This window comes from Stigmatopora nigra, chromosome 9, assembly GCF_051989575.1.
Source record: "Stigmatopora nigra isolate UIUO_SnigA chromosome 9, RoL_Snig_1.1, whole genome shotgun sequence".
In the NCBI taxonomy this organism is placed as follows: Eukaryota; Metazoa; Chordata; class Actinopteri; order Syngnathiformes; family Syngnathidae; genus Stigmatopora; species Stigmatopora nigra.
The window spans coordinates 6,851,164-6,869,947 of NC_135516.1; the positions used below are offsets into that span (position 1 = coordinate 6,851,164).

The 18,784-nt window shown below is 40.7% G+C and overlaps 2 protein-coding genes across 4 annotated transcripts in view; one reads left to right on the forward strand and one right to left on the reverse strand.

The window, feature by feature from the left end:
* The first annotated feature begins 2,663 nt into the window (after nucleotides 1-2,663).
* sntg1 (syntrophin, gamma 1) overlaps nucleotides 2,664-18,784 on the forward strand; it is a 38,267-nt gene continuing 22,146 nt past the window's right edge. Inside the window, exons 1-2 of one of the 3 annotated variants that reach the window (XM_077724821.1) lie at nucleotides 2,664-2,731; nucleotides 12,337-12,473. The gene's annotated coding sequence lies outside the window, so the exon portion shown is untranslated. Of the gene's footprint in view, nucleotides 2,732-9,071; nucleotides 9,609-12,336; nucleotides 12,474-18,784 lie in introns of those variants that run through there. The other 2 variants (XM_077724820.1, XM_077724822.1) reach the window with 2 other exon arrangements.
* snai2 (snail family zinc finger 2) lies at nucleotides 2,894-5,412 on the reverse strand. Its single transcript, XM_077724370.1, has 3 exons — nucleotides 5,153-5,412; nucleotides 4,561-5,079; nucleotides 2,894-3,578 (listed from the first exon to the last, which is right to left on the reverse strand). The coding sequence occupies exons 1-3, from the start codon at nucleotides 5,229-5,231 to the stop codon at nucleotides 3,397-3,399; spliced, it is 780 nt and encodes a 259-aa protein (XP_077580496.1). The 5' UTR covers nucleotides 5,232-5,412; the 3' UTR covers nucleotides 2,894-3,396.

Consider the following 18,784-nt stretch of genomic DNA (forward strand, 5'->3'; position numbering starts at 1 on the left):
TTGACGGTTGTAGAGGAATCACACTCGCTGATTCATCGTATAGTCAGCGGGGCCTTTGCTTTTAATGACCCTCTCGTGATCTCCTGACCCTTCCAGTGTGACGTGGAGACAGCTACTCCACATGTGATGGAATGTAAGGCAAAAAAAGGAATGATTGTGTATTCGTTGAAATCAGACAGCCAAGGTTTACAACTCTCGTCTACTCTCAAACAGGAACTTTGGTTGACTCTTTGAATTATTTTGGCCAGCCAAATCCAACACGTGATTGATTTTCATCATGCTTGAATGTAGGGGAATAAATGTTGATATCAACCTGGTGTTGGAAAACCAAACCTCAAGTTAGGGAGTTCTGACATCTTGTTGATGAAATCATTAGGAAAACATCTGGAAAATTTGACTCCCCACTGAGTCCCAAAGGATTAAAATTGAGCCATTTAACTTTATTGACACAGAATTGCAAGTTTATATTCTGCTTTAGTGTTGTTTTCCTTCCATTATATTCTACTATACTGCTTATCCTCATGTAGATCGTGTTTTGGATGCTATCCCAGTTTATAATGGCCACTGTACTGAAGTGTGTTCTAGCCTATTGCAGTATTATTGTGACTTGATTCTCGTGAAAATATGATTTCATTTTGACCACCTGGGAACGATCTCAAAAGGTCACTTGCTTTGTAAAATTGCAACTTTCTCTTTAATCATGGATAGAACACAATTAAAGTTAATAGTTTTATTTTTACAAAAGAGAAACATTAACAGACGACATTATAGAACCAATGCGGTAAATATAAAAAGAATCCATACAGTGTGTAATTTTGTTCTAGTTTGTAGAGCATTACATTTTTGATTTAAATATATTTGAATTATATACCAATTCCAGTCGTGTTTGATAATTTAACAACTGTTAGTACACCTCTGCTAAACTAACAGAAGAGTACATTGTTCGTACATTAAAACATCAGTGTTGGTTCTCAAGGATTGTGGACAAAACAATGGACAACCTTCTTTGCACCCTGATTGAAATCCATTTGAACATCTGTGAATGGATCTTACACATGCAGTGTGCATTAATCCAATGTGATACATTAGGATTTGAACCCTATTGTAAACACTGTGAAGGCCTTATTATTTAATATCACATTGACTAAAGCTTGAGTGCACATGCTTTCACTAACAGCTTCCTCTTCCTTAATGCATCCCATATTCCCGCTGAAGGGCAAAACACACTCCTGTTATCTGACAAATTATCTTTCATTGCCGTGAAACGTAGACTGGCATGATGAGGAGGTCAAATGTGCCCCTCTGGTGTGATATTTCGGTCTCCAAGCCGGCCCGCCACCTGTGTGCTGAAGCTGCCTGCACCTCATCAAGAATGTCAGCAAAGACACTTGGAGGGCAAAACGGCTTGAAAAATAAAAGTCAAGTGGGCCCTTGGTGCCAGTCTTCCTTTTCAATGAGGAAATGATGTGAGCAATAAGAAAACCTTTCTTACACCTGCTTCTTTCCTACAGGACATTGGAGCCACCTGAATCACCCAAAGCCAAGACACACACCTGGGAGAGCATTTGTGTTACTCAAAGGTGGAAATTTATCCGATGGTGCTTCTCAGGTCAGTAGTCATCCCAGCATAAACAACAACACACACACAGTCTCTATGGTCATGTCCTTTGAAGCACTCTCATCGCTCTCCATGCGCTGCAGTGTGGAGGAGATTAAAATATGCTACAAGAAGTGATACTGCCCGAGGATGTCCGTTTCATACTTGTTGCGAACATTCAAGAATTTCAACCAGGTTGCCAAAAGCCATTATTGCCCCCGAAAACATCTAAATAGCCCCCACAGCCCAACAATCCCCTGCACTGAGTTCAACTCATTACCTGTTTGATGGGTTCAGGAAAATGTCATTGTAGTGGAAGGGGGTCAGACTCGGGTTGGTTCGCTGGCTGCTTTAATGTCAACTTGATTTCACGTGGGTCAGACCATTTTAGATGTAATATTTAGATTTTTTTAATGTATAAACGGATTAAAAGAACTGGATTAAAATCCCTGAATATTCAGTTTTTTCATAGATCTAAAACAATGTTATTTTAGCTTTTTTAACATATTTTTAGATTTAACAAAATGATTTTTGGCTTAAAAACACAGAAAAAAATGATAAAAAAATTACAATTATCGATCTAAAAGGAGGAAAATCACGAAATTTAATATATTTTTATACTGCATGTTGCCTGTGGTTGGCTGGGATAAGCTCCAGCACCCCCCACGAGCCTTGAGAGGATAAGCAGTATGGACAATAAATGAATGAATGCCACAATCTTATCAATTCACAAAATGGTGGCTTGCATAAGCAGGAAGGTGCAATGTTTTAACCTATTCAAAAATTACCATAAATACTTGGCAGATTTAATTATGTTGACATCAGAGTATTCACATCCCTGTGTTAGAGCCATTGCAATGTTAATTTTGGCCACCAGTAGAGAGCAATATCTGATATTTTAAAATTGAGTTCCTCTGTAGGTTTCAGATAGCATTTAGCTCTTCTTTCCTCATTTTAAGAAATGTTAAATGCTGCCCATATTCTGCTAGTGACCATTTGAATTCCCCTTACACTATTTCCTAATGGAAAACACTGTCTAATTTTCCAGGTTTGGCTGCATCCAGTCAAAAAGAAACTGTGCATGGTCTCAGTCAGGCTAAAGAAGGCATCGTGGGCTCTCTAGGGGTCTAACAAGTGAGTGCTGATCAATATAACATGCATGTGTTACATTTCAACATAGTTTGATGTGTGCTGGGCTCGGGAAGCAGGTTCATGTCTGATTTTTGGTGAACTCAGTCACATTCCCTTTAACTTTCCAAATACACTTTCATGATTTAAAAAAAAAACAAGTAAGAGTATGGCCGATGTCTACATGAGACATTTATTTCCCAAAGTGTCATGAAAATGTGAAAACCAACTTGCATGGCACTTTTAATATACAATCATCATAGTCACACTTACATTCAATGTAGTATAAAAATAGAAAAGCCAAAAATACATATTGCTAAGTAAAAATGGAGGCACTTTAAAACATGAACAAAATATCCCTACCGAAGTGTTTGTGCAAAAAAAATGTTAAATTCCCTAAGTAACAATGGCTTCAGTATTCCAATAGTGTCTTTTATACTTGGATGTGTCGGAGCAATATAAAGGCACGACGAGTTGTAGACATGCAAAAAGTGCATGAATAGCACAGGTAGGTGAGTGAGTAAGGCTTGAAACAGGAAGCAATTGAATTTGCTGATGAAAAGGACCAAAAAAACATTCCCTGACAACTCTCCCAGGCTTAGAAGTTTGATTTAAAAGAATGAAAATCACTACTTGAACGTCCATTGGGAGTGGAAGTGAGTATCCTGTGTTTAGTGCGCTCCACAGCAAGCTGATTCCTCGTGCTTGTGCAGCAGCGACATCCGTGAGAATGTTTTGGAGCAGTTCTTGCATTGGTACTTTTTCACATCTGAGTGGGTTTGTAGGTGAGCCCTGAGGTTGGACCTATCCGCAAAGGCCCGCTTGCAGTGGGGACACGAAAAGGGCTTCTCGCCTGCCAGGAAGTGACAAAATACAAAGTTAGGACACACTGTGACACGCGTTTGTTCGTACAGATCCAAACTTCACAAACATGTGAGGGTGGGAATTTTAAAGCTGACGTTTACATTTCATGAAAGCAACTAATATGAGCCACTGTGCCATTGTGAAACAAATCTCCAAATTATGCTAGGAAAATAATACTTAAAATGAATGAATCATAGACAGTGTTAAAAATTGCTGTTTCAGCAGAGTGGAGCATGGCTTTAAGAATATTACTTCCTAACTGAAAGATGACTACCTACATCTAGTATCATGGCTTTATTGGGGTGTACCACACTTGTGGTAATGTTGCAAGGTGTGCATGACTTCAAACAATCATGACTTTAGCCATAATTCATTTTCTGTTGTGTTTTGGAGTAAGAACTCCACCCTTAAAATACTTATTTTATAAATGTGCATGATTGGACAAAGTACCTCCATTGGCTATTAACTGGCTGGAAGTGGGTGTGCCAAATTGTAGGTTATTCTTCATCTATTACTATTCCAACTGGTGTGCCAACTCTATCTGGGTGTGAAAGAGGAGTACTACCTCTTTAAGACATTGCTGATTGCTGAAGTGATTCAAAATCACAAGTTGAGTGACTTCAAACGTTTTTGTGTGCCTTTGTGGGGTTTCCCCCAAAAAAATATAACAATTTTGTAATGCAGGTATACACCAAATCAAAGTTGTCTTACTCTGACTCACTCAATGCAAATCGGTGTCAATAGAAGTCAGCTATTCGATTTACTGAGAAATCTGGCTGTGATCAAAGAAAATGGAATTCTGAAATGAGTATAGTATTTTTAGAGTAATGGGATATAGTCATTGAGATGCACCTATATTGGAAGAGCATCATTTTTGATAGTAATCTAAAAGTGTAGGGCTGCACATGATGAGGTGATAAGATAAGATAAGCCCTCGACTTTGTGGTAGAAGCCCCCCCAACTCAACTCACCCGTATGTGTCCTGATGTGTCCCTGCAACAGCCACGGCCTGGAGAAAGCTTTGCCACATATTTTGCAAACGCAAGGCAACGTGTGAGTCCTGATGTGCATCTTAAGGGCTCCCAGGCTCACGTACTCCTTCTCGCAGTATTTACAAGTAAAGCACTTGCGGGCCTGCAGGGCGTCGCAATGCAACTGCTTGTGTTTGACCAGTCCCGAGTAGGTTGAGTAGGATTTGACGCACTGGACGCACTGGAACTTATCCGCGTCTTGTCGGGGCGCTCCGGGTTCCTCCTCGTCGCTCCGTGGGCTCTCAGAGCCGCTGTGGTCCTTTGAGGAGGACGATGACGAGGACGAGGAGAGCGATGAAGGGTATCCGGATAGTGGGGACAGGTCGCTGGATAGTGGGGACAGTGGGAGGCTGCTGGTGGTCCATACCGTGATGGGGCTGTACGCAGCCGGGCTTAGGAACTCCGGTTGGGGGATGACCGGCAGTGGTAGGCTCTTGTACAAGTGCGGCATGATGAGCACTGAAACGGAAAAAATACAAGTTGGCAAAACTTTTTCCAAACTTTTAGAAAACTTTTTTGTTTGTAATCCCACCTGTTGGACTTTCCAGTTCGCTGTAGTTGGGTTTCTTAGCAGAGTTGATGTGCTTCTTGACCAGAAAGGAGCGCGGCATTTTGACGGTTATCCCCCCTCCACACTCTTCAGAGAAAGTGTGAAGAAGACGTTAGAAATGGCGTTTGTTTCCTTTTTTTTCTTTGTGCTTTTTTCTTCTTCTGCAAAAATACGGAAATCCTGCTTGCTCAAGTCCAGTAGAGGAGAGTCATGGTGCAGGCCAGCGAGTGCAATGCAGAGAGTTGCTCTAAAGAGCAGTAAATAGTCCTTAGATCAGGTGCGAGGGCGTGGCCTCCAGTTCTCGTTTGAATACGGTGCAAGCGTCCAACCAATTATCAGGCTATCTTCTATATCACATAAAAGAGGGGGCGGAGCTATACAAATCAAACAGGTGCAACTCTTTGGTGGCTTTTCAAAGGTTCTGCTATGAAGAATTTCAGTACAGATGAAAGGCTAAGAACTTTGACACTCTGATGTAAAGGCATTATTAAATGAAAGAACTTGTTTTGACTGTTTAAACCAGGGGTGCGCAAACTGGGCCTCGAGGGCCACTGTGGGTGCAGGTTTTTGTCCCAGCTGGTCCAGCACAGACACTTTGACCAATGAGATTTCTGCAAAAATCAGGAAGCACCTGACTGCAATACATGATTGCACTTGTAGAACACCACATTGATGAAAATATGTCCTCTTTACTGGTTTGAATGAAACCTTGCACCCACTGCGACCGTTTGTGAAATGGTTTGTCCACCCTTGTGTGCTTTATACAGTGAGTGCATATATTTTTGGGTTATTTGAAAAGAAAAATGAGGTGATACAGTGAGAGTGGTTTGTATGCCCGCCTCACAGTTCCTGGGTTTGATCCCTGGTGGGTTCTGACCATCTTGTGTGGGTTTTGCATGTCTTCCCTGTGCCTGTATGGTTTTCTATGGGTACTCCAGTTTCCTCCCACATCCCAAAAACATCCATGGTAGGCAGATTTAACAGTCTAAATCTGTCTATAAGTATGAGTGTAAGTATGAATGGTTATTTGTATCGTTGTGCCCTGCGATTGACTGGCAACCAATTTAAGGGTCTCCCCCACCTACTGCTCAAAGTTAGCTGCTTTGTATTTTCCTTATACTCTCTTACTAGAGTATGGTTTTGGTAACATATGCAGGTTTTCAAAATGAATCTACAGTTGAGGAACAGAAAAGCAGAAACCTGGAAAAATTGTAATCAAATAAATCATGTACAGTGTGTAAGAATTGGAGCTTTCTGACAATACCAGGAATTGTGTTGAAGTGTAAGGTGCATGGATACTATAGCATGAATGCATATTCCACATTGTCATACAGTGGCGTTAGCTCTCAGTAAATAAAGCACATTTCTTGACTATTAATGTAAATGTAAGCAAAACTAGCAAACCAACAGGCAGTGTGCCTTCTTTCTCCTTATGCTTCAAGGTCAGCCATGATAATAGCATTAGTTCCCTCTCTGCTTGCTGGATGTGAACATTTAAGTGCAGCAAAGTTGGCAGTCGACGCCCCCTTGTGTTCAATTCTATTTCTAGTGGGGGTGGGAACACTTATGGGCTAGGGGGGTGGATCTGTACTGATGATTTACTGATATGAAGACGATAGATTCTCCATAGATATGCAAAGTCGCCTTCCTCTTGCGCTCTGTTAAGATAATTGTGAGCCTTATCTCTACTCTTTCGTCTATAATTGCACATCACAAATAGTTGGCCTTACATGGATGACAGGCCAGGGAAGGTTATCCGTGTGCATTAACGGGCAAAGTTCTACTGGGAATACAGTACAACCGAGAAATCAATATAGTCCGGCTGTCGGCGTGTAAGCGTTTTTCTGAGATAAAATCTTCTCAGCGTGCTTTTCGCAGTCAGTGGGATGCTGGGAGCCAGTCGTGAAGACGAGGATGTCAGGAGCATGCAACATAATGGGAATTCTCAAAAGTCAGGCCGCTGGTTTTGACACCTCGCTGCAGAGGAGGGCTCGTCCTTGGAGTCCTCTGTTGCATTTCCAATTAGGACCACTTGTACTTGGGCCCAAAACTGAAAGTGCATTCTGATTGAATCATACACTGTCATTATGGTGATGGACTGCCAATTGCTTTTGACAGAAAATGAACAATGCAGCCGTCCCAGTTCAAATGATTTGGACGTCTATTGTCGTCATTTGCATTGGAGGAGTTGAGTTAAAAGTTCAACAACGTTAACAATGACTAAATTATTAAATTACGTGAATCTGAGCAACAAATACACTCTTTTTTGGATGTCAGTTAACAATAGTGTGAGATGTTTTTCTTTTCATTTTCATACAATTTAATTAATCACAATCAATGGACAAACTCCAATTATTATTATTTTTTTTTGCCAAAATGTATTCATTCAATTCATTACCTCTTTATTATTATTATTTTTTATCTGCGTGACCAGGCGGCAGATTGAGCACATTGAAGTAGAATAGCCGATAAATAGACTGTTTTTTTTTCTTTCAAACAATTAATCTTAATGGAATCTGCTTTGAGCAAGTGACATAATGATTTGCCTATGAAGAGTTGCTATCGATGCCTTTTGGAGTCGAAACAACAAGGCTTTAACCAGCTTTGTTAACCCAAAACTACACCATTACTATTTAGAGTGTTCAACCAGCCTACCTTCCATGTCTTTGGAATGTGGGAGGAAACTGGAGGTCCTGGAGAAAACCCACGAGAGCCCTGGGAGACCATGTAAACTCCCCACCGGAGAACTGACCTGGGATTGAACCCAGAACTCCCAGAACTGTGAGGCTGACATGTTTACCACTCATCCGCCAGACTGCCCAGACTCAACCATGTTCAAATATACACGAGGGAGCGTCCCTACGGGCAAGTGTTTAGAGTGTCAGCCTCATAGTTCTGGAGTTGAGGGTTCGATCCCAGGTCGGTCCTCACAATGTGGAGTTTGCTTGTTCATCCTGGGCTTGCGTGGGTTTTCTCCAGGAACTTGGTTGATTACAGTCTAAATAGTCCTCGGTCTGAGTGTAAGTGTTGCCCGTATGCTCTTGCCCTGTGATTGGCTGGCCACCTATTCAGGGTGTTCCTCTGCTTAGTGCCTGAAGTTGGCTGGGATAAGCTCCAGCACCCCCAGCCACCCTTCTAAGAATAAGCAGTCCACAAAATGAATGATTAATTTAGGCAGAGGTATTCTTGGTATTAAATATGACACGACATATACATCATTCTTGCTCTCTCGACACACACAACACACACACACACACTCACACACACAACATACACAACACACACAACACACACAACACACACAAAACACACACAACCCACACACAACCCACACACACACACAACACACACACAACACACACACAACACACACACAACACACACAACACACACAACACACACACAACACACACACAACACACACAACACACACACAACACACACACAACACACACAAAACACACACACAACACACACACAACACACACACACAACACACACAACACACACAAAACACACACACAACACACACACAACACACACACAACACACACACAACACACACACACAACACACACACAACACACATACGACACACACACAACACACACACAACACACACACAACACACACACAACACACACACAACACACACACAACACACACACAACACACACACAACACACACACACACAACACACACACAACACACATACGACACACACACACAACACAACACACAACACACACACATACAACACACACACAACACATACAACACACACACAACACATACAACACACACAACACATACAACACACACACACAACACGCATACAAACACGCACACACACACACACACGCACACGCTCAGAGAACTACAGCGTGCTGATAGGACGTGCGAGTGCGCGCGCGTGCGCTGAGATCCCTGCGCTTCTTCAGTGCGCCTGTGATGCGGGACGTTGCCTCACGTCCCCAAACTGCGCAGGATTACAGCAAGAACAAGAAGCCAAGAAAAAGTGGAGCCTCGTGTGTCACGCTACCCTTTTTTTAAGCGAGGAGACCAGTCTGGTCCGGTGGACAGGATTGCCCATCCCCGGCTCGAGTCGCCAGCTGGCGGCGCGAAAGAGGCGGCGAACAGAGGGAGATGCCGACGGACAGCGAGCCCCCGGAGCTTTTTTGAGGCAGCGGGGATGCACTAAAATTGTATCTGCTGCATGTGCAGGTTCCTGCCCCTGCCCCTTACGCCCCCCACTCCGTCCTCAACCTCTTCCTTCATCTCTACTGTTGTGATCAGAAGCTGAGGTTGAAGCGAGTGGAGCAGGATGTGGGCGATGCTTTCCACAAGGGATGCTTTGTGGCTTGGCTGATGCTCTGAAACACCCGTTGCATACATTGATTTCCAGAGGAAATAGGACGTCAGCACCTGTTCTCTCAGGTAAAGCCTGATTCATTTGGGAAACGTTCCTCATTTTTCCACATAGTTGCCTTCAGACCGTGTTCTTTAATATGGAGATTGAAGCACGTCATCCATAAGTGTGACTTTACTTTCTATTTGTGTTGCCGATATGTGGGTTGTTGGTATTTCAAATCCCTGAAAAACAATCTTTCAGCTCCCCAGTATCCATGGAGGGGGGGTTGGGTGCATGGGTGGGGTGGGGTGGGGTGCTGGTGTCCAAAGCAGAAAAAATCTGTGGTGTGTCACATGATTTATGTTCAGAGTAAGCCGGGATAAGACCAATCCCCACTATCCCCAAACCCCCATTTGCTCATTGGTGATGGAGCTTGGCAGGGCTTGCGTCTTAAGATGCCCGGCGAGAATTGGAAATCCACAACATTTTTTTTTTTCGTAGCATTATCCCCATCTTTTGAAATCCGGGAATGGTCATAGGTCAGGAGCAATCAGGGTGATCTGCTGGAAATCTTAAAAAAAAAATACATTCTATTGGCTAGCTTTTGTTTTATTGTCATTGTGTCCTGAATCAAAAAGCACTTTGGACAAGTGGAAAATAAGATGAATCATCCACTGTGTGTCCAAGTGTGAATTCGCCACTAATTGGACCAAGCGAGAGTGTCACAAAGTTCCCCCTCTGACCATTGTGATCAATGGCCGAGGGAGGAAACCGACTCTACAAAAGAGCTCCTCGGCACTTTATCTTTCCTACTCTCCTAATCGATAATCTCTTGTTGCCTCTGCCGCTTCCCCCTGGACTCTCACTGGCTCGTTAAAATTCCAGACTACGTTAATCGCTTTAAAGATACGAGTGGGATAGCTTGTCAGACGGCATCACAAGAAGGCAGCAAGACAAACATTAATTATGGATGTATATTCCCAATATCCTCCTATAGGGAATATACAGGCTGAAAACATGCCAGGTGGTTCCTAAACCCAAATAATGCACCAGAAAAAAACAGACAGCCCTCCAATTTTACAATACATGTTAACAAGTGAAGCAAGGATGACTGTTTAAAAGATTTTTAAGATTATTTTCTGGCAAGATGATTCATTAGCCTAATAATTTGTGGTGTACTTTACTTAAAATTTGGGAATAGTGTTTCTCTGAAATGCTAAATCAATTATTGAACCCGTGATTGCATTTTTCCAAACCCCCCCACTAAGCCACAAGTAACTTGATTGGAAGGTGATTTCCAAAAGCCATTTTTTTCTTTACTCCTGTCGAGGATAAGCCTGCAAAATTGACCACGTCAAGAATTCCCAATACTTGAACCTGACATCTGAAGTACTGCAATATACAGTATATAAGCCTTGTTTTCCAAAAAGGATCATTTTCTAAGGTGAAATAACCTGTATTTATACCTAAATTAGAATGGGTCTATTCTAAATTCCAGGTTTTAAGTGTAAAATGAAATGAAAAGCAATAACCGGACCGATAAATTGTCGCACCTTACTACAATATCACTTGACTACTGTTGCTGTGAGCCATTTGTAACATATAAAACTCCTCTTTCAAGAACATCTTATATCAGGTCTCCTTGTACAGTTTTGTCGCCCTCACAGGAGGTTTTACAATCTCCTCATTATGGTGCATCATTTCACATCTAGGTGTGCTGCTTCCAAACCAAACCCTACCAATCATTCTTAAATGGTCCTTTATGGGCCCTCCTGAAACGCTCCTTACAAAGTTTGAAACATATATTAATCCCAAATGTCTTAGTATGAGGGAATGTTCAAGGTTTTTTTTTATTTTGGAATTGAGAAAGACTATGAATTAAAGCTTTTAAGCCAAGTGATGATCCTTGCAGGTTACATTAGTGGAGATTGTTGCATGAAGGCAAGACATGGAGTCCTTTTGGCTTGAACCAAAGCAACATGAAAGCAGTAAGTGCACTGGGAGCTTGAGATCCGCTGGCACTGTTGGAAATCTGGATAACCATCTAACCTCAGAAATCCCCCAGCGAGAGAAAAATGTAGTGGTGGTTTTTATCAGAGGTCGGTGTCTGTGTCAAAGCCCCGTTGATGATACATGTGGCCGTCAGATGCAAAAGTCACACTATTAACCCGGCTTAGTGGGGAGCAATGGTTAATGAAGCCAAAGCGGCAACCCGGGTGAAGACGGCAACCTCATCTGCATGCGTCCGACGTACAGCCACTGATTTGGAGGCGCGCCACTGCACCACGGGAGGCAATTAAGAGATCAATTTGAAACAGTTGCTAAAGCGTATACCTGTATGGAAAATACATAGATAAGGATTTGCCTTCACAAATATTGAAATGAGTTAACTGTTTCAATTTCCCGGCACCTTAACATGGGAACCATTTGTCCATTCACTATATATGTTCCACTCATCCTGACGAAGCTCGCAGGGGTGCTGGAGCCTATCCAAGCCATCTTTTAGACCGTAGGTGTGGGACACACTATGAATTGCCAGCCAATCTAAGGCACTGAACAACTATTCATGCTTACATTCATATTTAAGGGTAATTTTGTGGGTTGGAATGTGGGTGGACACCAGGACACCCTGAGAAAACCTACGCTAACTACTTCACAGAGGTCCAAACCAATCAATGATTGAATAGTTGCTTTTTAAACTGTGAGGCAGATGTGGGGATAACTCTTTCAGAATTTTTGATGGCAAAAATGTCTTGTTGTTATTCTGAATCCTTGCATATCTGTAATGTGGGATATTTGCTGATTTTGTTTTAGGTTGGTAGCGGATGCTTGGAAATTGAATGAATGTTTCACAATGAAATGGATGAAATTCAAGTGAACTGAGTCATAGCTGCAACGAATCACGCCCAGTCCTTGGATTGATTGTATTGTGACACACACAGCTGTTGGAGGTAATCGTCTATTTCATTGTTACCCTGGTGATTGTGTTATATTTCAATTAGAGGATATTTTGTATCATATAGGAATTTAACACTATCTTAATTTGAGTGAATTGCATCATAATATAATTGAAGTTTGAATGAAAAGTATGGCATTTTGTGATATCTTGGTCCTGAGGAATCGTGTTGAGAGCAGATGAGAAGCTTTTTTTTTTTTTAAATGGCTGTAGTTCATTACTTGCACAAATTAATTATACAACGCTTCATTTCCTGAAGGCTCTTTTTGGCACTTGAGTTTGAAAAGAAGCAAATTTGGATGCTCATATCTTTGAAAATCTTGATGCACCTTCTTGGGTAATTTAGCTGATTTCTTCACTCAAACTGAAAGAGAAGGCATATCTGTAAAGATGGTCTATCAATTATTTCATTGACAATCATTCTGTCATACTATTAAATAGTCAGTCAAACTTGGTATTGACCACACACTTGTTAAACCTATTCAATAATAAACATTAACGACGGTTATCCCTAAATGTTTATATTATTGCCCAGGGTGATCTGGTCAATGATCAATCTTTTGTTATCTCAGCTCTTCAAATTTGGCCTGAAATTAGATTTCTGCATATTCTACTTTAAATAAAGACTAATGAGTATGTTCATCTCTTTTTAGAGCAGATCTGAGAGTTAACATGCCCTTTTAATATAACAAATGCCAAGATTTTTGGGTGGATATCTGGCTTTTTGTGACTTTGATGAAGGCAAACAAATGCTAGAATTTGCCGTGATCAATGCCAAATGTAAATGCCAATGAATAGATAACGACATTATTTAAACTATTTATCATTTCGGGTACTTTTGGCCGTGTTTCAAATGGCAAATGAGTTAAAGTAAGGTAAGCCTACAGCACTGTAAATTGGAACTTTGTCAATTTATTCAACCTGGAAAGAGTCAAATAGCCTTGAGCAGCAATTAACCCAGATTGCAACTGTGCTTACGAAGGCAAAATCCTGCTTTTACGACTGTGTGTGCGTGCATAGATGTGTGTGTGTGTGTGTGTGTGTTGCCTGTTGAGTGAAAGCATTATGTTCTATGCATTATCATAATTGTTTGCAGTGCAATGGCCCATTTTGGGGAAAACTATCAAGGAAGCCTTACCATAAGCATTCACATTGCTGCAAACATCATTACTCTAGATGTGCTTTATTTTAAATGGTCCTGCTTGACATTACATGGCAATATGTATTGAATTGAATTGAATGTCTGCATGCTATCTGTCCATTCTCCTTCCATGGCATCATGGTGAAATACCTTTTTAAAATTCAATGTCAGCTCTTTTTTTTAAGCCTAAAAAAGCTTGACGTAATTCAATCCAATCTATCTTCTAACATATGTTTGTCTTCACAAAATGATGCAGTATATATCATAAATTTATGAGACTAAATGGGTTTCTTGAAGACTCTCCGACTAACCCACCAGGCGACAAGCAGTGCAGAAATGAAAAAGGACACGTTTGTTCTGCCTGAACAAGTTGAGGCTTTATTTCACACACTACTCTCGTCTACTCTTACAAAAGTATCCTCACAAGGCCAGGAAAGAAAAAAAAAGGGAGCCAGTCCTTATTCCACTTAACTGTCATCTTGTCCTTTCTTCAGTCGTTTGGGAGAGAAGGAGAATGGTGGTCTCCTCCTCCATCTCCTCCTTCATACCAGTTACCTTTCTGTGTGGTTACATATCTACTGGTATAACCAAGATAAAATCACTATAGAGTGCCACTCCTTAATTACAGTTAAATGCAACTTCCACACTCCTTTAAAATGAAATGAAATGCAAAGAATGGGTTTTGAAAGGGGAAAAAAAGCACTCAGGGGTGGCTTAATGTTAAATAACCAAGTAAGTTGCATGCTTTTAAAGAAGTTTGAATGAAGCTAACAACTATAAAACTTTTTAAAAGAGCAGAAATGTCTACATTTAGATTTTTTTTTTATATATATTCCGTCTCGGCAGAGGCTGCTTCGTCTGTCAGAAGCAATCCAAAGAAAAAGATAAACACGTGCCGTGCCGTCTGTATATTTGGGTAGTGTGTGTCAAACGTGCGGCCCGCTAGGGAGTCCAATCTGGCCCCCAGGTTTGTTCTGACTGACAGGCTCTTTGTAGCTCATTCATATTGTACATACAGAATCATTTTTTTTTGACATGGTTGTAGTCAAAACAGAGTTTTTTGTGTTGTGCACTACTGCACTCTGCTCAATTAATGCTTAATTAGTAAACAAAGAAAATTCAAATGCCCCAAAACCAATAAGAAGTAGCTTGAAAATTCCCCAAAATGAGCAAAAAAGCAACTTATGAACAGAAAGCAGCCTGAAAATTTGCAAAACAACGTTTATTTCAAAGTAAACTCGCTGTGAATGCTCATTTATCAGTCATTGGGGATCTGGCGTCGCCAATGGTGGCCATTATGTTAACTTCTTTGGCCAAAAATAATCTGGTTTGGCCCACAGGAGGTCTACTCGGCATGAATGTGGCCCAAGGACTGAACTGAGTTTAGAGGCTTGTGAAATGTGTGGAGCTTCTACCGCACTGGGTCTAATTTATCCAATCAGGATGAAGTATTCATGCTGTTCATTATAAAATATGAATGAAGTCAAATGGCTGCTCTGGGACCAAAATGTTAGAGTCAGTCGTTGCTTTACATTTGAGTTCTTTGACTGTTCAGGCACGAGTGAAAGTCACAAGAGTCAAAAAGGCCAACTTTCCACTTGCTTAGTGATCAATAAAATGTACATTTCACTGTTCATCTGGCTTGAGATCAGTTGGCTAAGTCATAACGCAGTTTAACTTCATAAATAATTGACGGGCCAATGGTGGGATAGTTGAAAGCCTGTACATTGCCCGGCCGTATAGATTTAGAAGGTGAAGAGTTTCGCAGATGTGTTTCTCTGTTCTTTTTAACACTTGCGATCCCAGGTTTTTCTTCATCTTTTTCTCATACTCGTAGTGTGACGCCATTGGCTACCCAGACCTCATTGCCTGCTGTATGCATTTATTTTTGCTCATGATTTGTCCGTTAGGATGCTGTGTAGTAATTAGGCTGCTATTTAGCAGCACATTATAAGGTTTTGTACCCATTTGTGTCTGATTCGATAATTAGTCATCCAATCCGGTTTGCCACGGGCCATCATCTGTCATATTATCAGATGCTTGCTTTTTACTGTGAACTTTAGGTATAGGACAAAATATCCATAATATGATAGAATATATCTTAACATTTGTCTTATCTAATTGTAGACATGCTTAAATGAAAACATTTTTTAAATGTTTTAAAGACAGAGAATTTGTAGTGTAATGCTTTTGTTAGTTAACTCATCCCACTAGTTAAGATGGATTGGATATCTATGTATTGCCTCAATTAATTGGCTTTTAATTTGGAATATATATTTATATATATTATTTTTTAATGAACTAAACGCTAACAAACCGTTTTCATCCATCCATCCATTGGTAATGCGGCTTATCCTCATTAGAGTATCAGGTGAACTGGAGTTTGTCCCAGCTGACTTGAGACAACGGAAAGGGTACACACAGAACTGGTTGCCAGCCAATTGTAGGAAACACAAAGACAAGCAATTATTCAAACTCACTTTAGAACAAAAAAAAGGTTTGGGGAGAGAAAAATTGAGAAAACAAAAGTAATTTATCAAAAGACAGTCCTGTGTAAAAATACAAAATAAATAATCAAATAAAACATTCCTGCACTCACACACAAAAGCACACAAAATCCTCAGTAGAATATTCTGTTGAGGAGTTTAACATTTAAATATATTGTTAAAATTGTATTAAAAGTTGATCAAAAATACACTTAACTAGATTGGAATATCCAAATTCCTAATTGTCTCATCTCTCATCTCATTATCTGAACCGCTTTGTCCTCATTAGGATCGCAAGGGGTGCTGGAGCCTATCCCAGCTGACTCCGAGCCATTGGCAGGGGACACCCTTGATTGGTGGTCAGCCAATCGCAGGGCACAAGGAGACCATGCACACTCATACTCATACAATTTAGAGTGTCCAATCAGCCTACCATGCATGTTTTTGGAATGTGGGTGGAAACCGGAGTACCCGGAGGAAACCCACGCAGGCCTGGGGAGAACATGCAAATTCCACACAGCTGGACAGACCTGGATTTGAACCCAGGACCCCAGAGCTATGAGGGCAACGTGCTAACCACTCTCTCCATTGGGCTGACCTATTTCTAATTGTATGCGCAATAAAAGATGTGAATCTCTTTTAGTGCTTTACTTAATATTGGCTTTAGGCAAATAAACACTTTCAACTCTTTTAAACATAGAAATCCGCACTTTCATTGCTGAGTCTTTTCCTCGCCAGACTGTGACTAATGTACATGAAGTGGGCGGTTCCTAAAGCTGAAAAAATGGACTGTGAATCAAAAGGTCAAGGGATGAGTGAATGAGGACATTTAGAACCATATAAAGTCACTCTTCTTGCCTCCTGGAATAAAACCAAGGGTAAAAAAAAAAAAGATTGCGTTCTGGGAAACTGCTGACTCGGAGAGTCCTCACCTTGTGTGTCGAGAGTGCGACAAGTTGATATCTTTTGGCAGAGGACATGCATCATAGTCAGGAAGGCCAAGAGCTCAGCCTATAAATGAGTGTACTAATTTACTACTCTACCCATCACTCATCATGTACACATAGCCGAGAGGGTGACACAGGAGCTTTGTGATGGTCTCCTACTTTGACAAATGCTCTCCAAGGCTTGAAAATGCCACAAGACGCTTCTTCTCCATCTCCACCAAATGATAGATCCAAGCGTCACCCATAGAAACACATAGACGAAAACAAAGTGTGTCAATAGCTGCAATAACGCTCTGTTCGCACAGTTACCTTAAAAAGTACAACACGTGCCAACATCCATTTTCCAGTAGAACTTTCATTTTTCTAGAGCAAACTTAGCCGACAGCTGTTTCATCGCCACACATGCTGACCATTATTCGTCAACTCTCTGCGACGGAGCTGTCCATGGTACCAACTCAGCACCATTCAGCCAATTTCTTCTCCATTGTGTCAGAGGCCTCACGGCTCTGGCAAAGTTGGTGGCGTTGCAAATATCTGATGGAGTGCTAGTTAAAAGGAAAAAAGTGTTATGCTGACTCAACTTAAAAAAGCAGCAAAATGTCTACTTAATCTTTGCATTTGGAAACATGAGACATTTTTCAGACTGGGCAGATATTTCTATATGAGCTTTGCCTCTCATACATCACATAAGATGATTTTTCTAGCCATCATACATCAAGATATCAAAACTAACAACCCCCCGACCCCCTTCTACCCCCTGTTCTGTATACATTACGGTGCACCTGAGAAGGAACTTCATCATTGATTTTCCGTGAGATATGCCCGCGCCAATTCAATGACTAATACCAGAATCAATACACCATTATAAAGTTCAACGTATGAGGATTTAATAGCGTTGTTGTTTTTGTTGCAATCCTATTATATTGAGCAGTAAACTCCATATAAGGATCGCACAATTCAGGAGCTTAGTTTTTGTAGGATTACCACAAATGACTTTTTTATCCATTTTATAAGACAAAAGAAAAGCGGGTGACTCATTAATGATAACGTAGAAGTACATCCATTCTATTCGTTAGACAGCTCAATAGGGGGTTATGGCTTGTATTTACTGAAGATTGGCATTTCGATTAAGGCTTTATATAGGTGAAGTATTTGGCTATGTTAAAGAGCAAGGGATATATGGGCTATAGATAGCATTAGGGGTATTGAAGACAATAGATGTTTAATCCATTTTAAGTGGTAAGGGTGGTCTCCCAGGATTCCACATCACTGTCAGCTGTTAGTTGAGAAAGCGTTCAAAGAACAAATAAAAAAAAACAGCAGAAGGAATTTCACATTAAAACATCATTAGCATGTTTTTGTTGACTTTAGCGTAAAAGCAAAATTGTGAATTCACCTGGCTGTTAGATGTACAAAAATACTTTAACAATGCTGTCTAAAATTGTGCTACGTGCATATGTATTTGTCATTGTTTACGTTTAAACTGCACAAGGGACTAAAAATGGAAATTAGCCCAGGGCTACAATCTTACATATTTACATATATATGTTCATTAACATGAATATGAATATGTTCATTAATATGCTGTCCCTTTAATTTAATAAACCAAACTCAAACCTTTAACAAATAAGAAAGCACAAGTTTCCTTGTTGTGTAGTGCCACAAAAATATAAAAAAGGGTGGAAAATGTCATGTTTCTTTTGTTCTTTTGTATTCCAAGGATATCAATAAC

Coding starts and splice junctions, on each gene's coding strand:
- snai2 (XM_077724370.1), bottom strand. CDS start 5,231: ATGCCGCGCTCCTTTCTGGTCAAGAAGCACATCAACTCTGCTAAGAAA. Junction 5,080..5,152: donor CGAACTGGAAAGTCCAACAG/GTGGGATTACAA, acceptor TTTCCGTTTCAG/TGCTCATCATGCCGCACTTG. Junction 3,579..4,560: donor ACACATCAGGACACATACGG/GTGAGTTGAGTT, acceptor ACTTCCTGGCAG/GCGAGAAGCCCTTTTCGTGT.